This window comes from Papaver somniferum, unplaced genomic scaffold (assembly GCF_003573695.1).
Source record: "Papaver somniferum cultivar HN1 unplaced genomic scaffold, ASM357369v1 unplaced-scaffold_119, whole genome shotgun sequence".
Lineage (NCBI taxonomy): Eukaryota > Viridiplantae > Streptophyta > Magnoliopsida > Ranunculales > Papaveraceae > Papaver > Papaver somniferum.
In genome coordinates, this window is record NW_020620936.1 from 6,295,897 (window position 1) to 6,301,896 (window position 6,000).

At 37.8% G+C, this 6,000-nt stretch overlaps 1 protein-coding gene across 1 annotated transcript; it reads right to left on the reverse strand.

Annotated features, from left to right (window-relative positions):
* Positions 1 to 827: 827 nt before the first annotated feature.
* Positions 828 to 2,619, reverse strand: LOC113330849. The gene is made up of 2 exons (XM_026577653.1): positions 2,201 to 2,619; positions 828 to 1,467 (listed from the first exon to the last, which is right to left on the reverse strand). Exons 1-2 carry the CDS (start codon positions 2,617 to 2,619, stop codon positions 828 to 830), a joined length of 1,059 nt encoding a protein of 352 aa, XP_026433438.1.
* Between the last annotated feature and the right edge of the window lie 3,381 nt (positions 2,620 to 6,000).

Sequence of the window (6,000 nt, forward strand, 5' to 3'; positions counted from 1 at the left end):
ATTGTCAGTGACTTGTGGCTGGTGGCGAACTTAGTAATCAGGTCAGAGCTATGGGCTATGCGCAACAAATGCATTTTTGAGAAGCACAAACCGAGCTGGGGTCTTTTTTCTAAAAGAGTGTTGAAGCTAATACAATAATATTCAGTCCGTCTAAAAGGGTTTATGCGCAACAGTGTGGATGATATAGTGCTGTTGGATTACTTCCGTGTGGTTCATAGAAGTGTTAGACATCAGCAGCCTATTGAAGTGTTATGGCAGCCTCCGGAACTTAATGAGATTCTCATTTGTTGTGAGGGAGCAGCGCGTGGAAATCCAGGCATTGCGGGAGCAGGAGTGGTGGCAAGAGACTCTAGCTGTGCAGTTCTTGGTGCTTTGAGTATTGGTCTTGGAGTTACTACAAACTATTTGGCAGAACTCTATGCAATTATAATTGGTATGGAATGGGCAATGCAATGGAATTATGATCGTATTTGTGTGCAATCTGATTCGTATGGAGTAGTTCAAGCTTTACAAAGCTCTTCTATTCCTTGGATTGCAAGATCAAGATAGGGGCGGTTATGCAATCATTATATTTCTATAAGGATAATTCACACTTACAGAGAGGCGAATTTTTCAGCAGAGAAGATGGCTAAGAATGGTTGTTATCTTGATAATGAAGTGGGAATTCAGTATGAAGGAAGACCTGATTTTTTAATTTCCGTTGAAAACCCTAATGTTTCCTATTTTCGTTTCAAGTAGTGTTACAAGTTTTTGGGGTTGTTGTGACCTCTTTTCTTGTAATCTACTTTTTGCAAATTTTGTTATCTATTAATACAATTTTTGACTTATCAAAAAAAAAAAACGGACATAATCTTAGAGTTTTCCTTGTACACGAACTGCTGCTGAGTTTCCAAAACCAAGTTTTGCTTGGGTACGGACTCAGAGTTCTTATTGGGCACGGAAGTTTGCTTCTGCATAACCACGCCAGATTCCACGTTAGTCCTTGACTGAGTTTGCTTGCTAGTAATATCTGAATTACTTTGCATACTATCTGACGGAACAGCTTCATGAACTGCATGAACATAATTTTTACGTGCTGCAATATCCTTTTTTGCTGCAATTGCATTTTTACATCTTATTAGTTTGAGCTGAGCTTCACGATACTCAACAAAAGAGCTATTAAGCTCATCCTCCAATTGTTTATCCTCAGCTAATTCTTTCTCTTGATGTGAAGAAAATCCAACACCTTGGTCAGTTTGTGCTGTAATAGCACCAACAGACTGAATACGTTCATTTGCTTCAATATTATTGACGTTCTCTGCATGGTTTTCATGGGAAACAATAACTTCAGAATGAATTCCCTTGTCTGCATTGGAACCATTACCATTCACGTTATTTTTTCCACGTACTTCACTCCAAGCATACTTTTTATTTGGATTGTTAACCTCTTTATCATCTTTCTGAGGTTTTTGAGACACTTTTTTTTTGCTAAGTCAAGAAAATATATTGATAAAAAAAGATATTTACAAGATAGGTGAAGGAGAAAAGGGATCAGAGAAACCCCTAAAAAACTCCTAAAACCTATTTAAAACGATAATAAATTACATTTGGAAACTCAATAGAACTTAAAAAAACTGGTCGACCTTCAAAGTGAAAACCAACCCCGTCCTCTAGTAAACAACCACGCTTTGCCATTGCATCAGCTGCAAAATTTGCCTCTCTAAAAGAATGTTCAAAACGAATTGAACCATATAAACCTTTAACTTCCATCCATTTTTGCCTAGCAAACCAAGGAACGTTATCTTCTTCCAAAGCCTTCAATACACTTGTAGAATCTGATCTAATAACAATGCAAGCATATCCCCACTGAACTGCCCACTCCATACCCACAATAATACCATACAATTCGGCCAAATAATTAGAAGTAACTCCCAAACCAATACACATTGCACCTACCACTTCACAATGAGCATTCCTTGCAACAACACCAGCTCCCGCCACCCCAGGATTACCTCTTGAGGCGCCATCCGTGCACAAAAGAAATTCATTATCATTAGGTGGAAACCAAAAACACTCCTTGGGATCAGTAAACTTCACCTTTCTATGCCGAACCCTAAAAAACTCCAGAATTCTCAAGTCATCCATAGAATTATGCATATAACTCTTCATACGAACTGAATAATCTTGCATCAAACTAAAAACACGTTTTTGAAATAAAGACCAGCAAGGGTTCTTCTTTTCAGGTTTTTGAGACACATTAGAAGATTTAGAACCTCCCAAAAGCTTGCGAGCAGCAAGACAATTTTCGAACTTATGACCCATAAACTTACAATGTGTGCAAAACTTGATATTCTCCAAATCCTGAACTTCAACATATTGCCAAAACTCATTGCCATTAGCTTTCAAACGAATTATTTTAGGAATTGGTTTAGCAAAATCAATATCAATAAGCACATCAGCATAGTTTCCAACATCATGATCCAAAGTTTTCTGATCAATAGCAATTGGCTTCCCAAGAATTTTTGCAATAGATAATAGAAACTTTTTTGTCCATAATTCTATGTAAAATCCAGGAAAATTAACCCAAACAGAAGCGTAAGATGTATTTTGCCTCTCCGGATCAAAATTAGTAATATGCATTTACTAATTGGAGATTTTCTATTGAGAGATTTCGGAAATATTGGACAAGCTTTTATTAGAATTATGAAAACCGAATTTTGCCATTCATTGTATATCTTGAGAATATTTTCGGTTTTGGAAATTCCTTTGTGTCCAAACATCCTTGGTCTATAAATACCTAAGTTTGCATTTCTAGCAGACCATCCTAAGAGCCAGTCAAACTTCATTTCTTGTTGTTTCTGGTGGAGCCGTCTATTCGGAGAGGAAAGTATCATGTTTAGGTGAAATCTCTTACAACTGCTCGTTTAAAGACTTTTGTGGGATCAAGAAGCTCTACGAGTACCGTTGGTGGGAAATTAGATAATTGCAGTGTTATTAGTTTTCGATTGATTTGATTGACTAATGGTTGTTGAAACTTTGATTGCACCTAGTTTGTTTATTCTTGAGAATCCTTTCTTCTGATATAAGATTCACTCAAAATAAATCGAAGTATCGACGGGATATTTAGAACTGTTGTTAGATCTAAAGACATCTTGTGATAATCCATTGTTAAAAGACTCCGTTCTGTGCGTGATTGATCACAAGAGAATATTTGAAGACGAAGAAGATTTCTTATTGGTTTTCGTATCTTGTGAATTGTGTGCACAAGCCTTGATCGGATGGGATCCAACTAGAATCCGATTTATTCGATTGAGTGTGAATCTATACTTGACTATTTGGGTGTTAAAGTTAGATAGATCTAACCAAACAAATGAGTTTATTAGATTAAACGGAAGAGCCTTTGTCAACAACTCATCTATATCTTGTAGCAAAGATTGATTAGAGCGGTTACCAAATAGATTCTTTCTTTGTTGTTTGTAATACGATCCAAAGCACTTGTTATTTACGTGCGTGACTCTAGAAGCCGAAGGCGCGGGGATACCGAGGGAACTAAGTAGCTAGGGGTAGTCTGCTTGGTCTCGACAATACGAAGTTGGTTTAGACTTTGTATAGAGGCTTTTTTCTGAGAGTATTCAAAACTGGACTAGGTCCCGGGGTTCTTCTGCATTTGCGGTTTCCTCGTTAACAAAATCTTGTTGTGTCTTTTACTTTGATTTCCGCATTATAATCATTTATTATGATAAAAGTAAAATTCACATACGTTAACTCCATTATACTTGATAGTGATCCTATAGAGTTTGGTTATTACCGAACCTATTATCAAGTAGCACACTTTGATTGTCGTATCATCTCGATCTTGTATCCATAGTCAATCACACAAGTTATCTTTTTGTCGTATTGTCTAGATCTCGTATCCATAGACGATTACACAAAGTGTGAATACATAAGTTGTTGTATTGTCTCGAATTTGTCCATAGATGATCACACTTGTTAAGAGGACTTATAGGTTGAAACAAAAAGATTGTGGTGTATTTGGGTACCCTCATCTTTTCAATTGGTATTAGAGCAGGAAATCACGAAAACATATAATGGGGGTGCGTTTTCTCAGTTTACTGCTGAAGACTATACACTAGCTGATGACGTACAGCACAATGGTAAACAACAAGCCAAATTCAGTTCGGAAAACCTTGAACTTCTTGGTGTGGTAGCACAGCTCAAGGCTCAAGTGGAACAAGGTGTTGAATTAAGTACTGAAGAGCGTTTTGTTTTGGAGCTTGGAAAAAAATGGAAGAAGAGTTAGCTAATTTAATGAAGGTTCGTGAGGATTTGGAAAGAGCTACACATGCGAAAGTTAGTGCTGGTGGAGTTTTATCTCCGAACAAATTCAGTGTGTTACAAGAAGAGTCCAAGGAAGGCACAGAAAGACAAACACACTTGGACTCTGGACGTGAAGAACTTGAAACCAACAAGGACTCTTTTTGCTCGGATTCAAACTTGGGCTTGCAAAGACAACCCAAGGTGAGTGCTACTCAGTTAACAACAAAAGAAGAACATGAGATATATTGTACAACTACAAAATTTGATACTCAGCAAAAGTTTTTGAAGGATTTATTTTTTTGAAAGGAGTTTATCAAATCTGCAACTTCTTATGGTCGGGTGATTCCAAGGTGAGTAAATCTTTTGTAGTAGCTTATGATAAAGTTTGTGCTCCGTATTCTGAGGGGGGCCTTGGTATCACTCAAATGCGGGTAATGAACAAGGCCATGCTTATGAAGCTGTGTTGGAAGATTTGTAATTCTAAAAAAGTCTGGGCGAGTTTTTTAAGTGCTAAATTCTTTACTAAGAATGGGCACTTAGTTAGATATACAAAGTCTTCTATTTTTCCAGGTTTTTGGTGGGTTTACCCTGAAGTTGATTCTTGGTGGGGTGATATCTCTATTGCGGATATTTTAGGACCTGAGGACTTGGATAGGCACGCTCGCGTTGCTGATATGATTGCAAATGGGGAATGGTCATTCACGGAAGATGCTTTATATACGTTCTTAGCTGCTGGTATTGTTTTAGAAGACCTTCCAGTTCCGATGGGTGGGGAAGATTACAAGGTTTCGACACCGGATAACAAAGGGCAGTTCTCTGTTTCTTCGACCAAAGAGCTTATTCGCAAGAGACAGCCTATCTTGGAGGGTGCAAAATTGTTATGGAGGCCTGCTATTCATCCTTCTCTTGCTGCTAGAAATTGGAAATTACTTGGTGGTGCTTGTGCAACGCTTGACAAGGTACGAAGTAGATTTAAATATCAAGTAGTTAATAAATGTTGCTTATGTAATAGAGAAGAGGAGACTTTAGATCATATTCTTTGGTCTCGTGATTTTGCTTCCAAGGCGTGGTTGTGGATTGCAGATGTTTTCGATATTTTCCCTCACCAAAATCTCACTACAGCTTATAAAGAAGCAAAGGGTAAAAGTCGTATGTTCAAGGATTTATGGTTGTTGGCTATTTTGGTTGTTAGATCAGAATTGTGGATGACAAGGAATTGTTTTATCTATGGTAATCAAAAGGTTAGTTGGAATTTCTTTCATAAGAATGTTTTCAATCAAATCCATGATTACTCGAGGCGTTTGAAGGGGTTCATGTTTAACAGCCAAGATGATTTGCGTGTTCTTGCTTACTTTAGAGTGCAACATAGAAGAGTGAAGATTTCAGATCCTAAGGAGTGCTATTGGGTTCCTCCGGAGGTTGATGAATTGCAATTATGTTGTGATGGTGCTTCTAGAGGGAACCCGGGTAGAGCTGGTGCAGGTGTGGTGGTTCGTGATTCTGATGTTAATGTATTAGGAGCTATGAGTGTTGGTTTTGGGGTTCGTACTAATTATTTGGCGGAACTCTTTTGTATTATAGTGGCCTTAGAATGGGCGACTAAATTTGGGGTTGGGGATATTTGTATTCGTACAGATTCAACGGGAGAAGTTCAGGCCTATAGTAGTGATACTTTGGCAATTCTGTGGTTTCTTAGACAAAGGT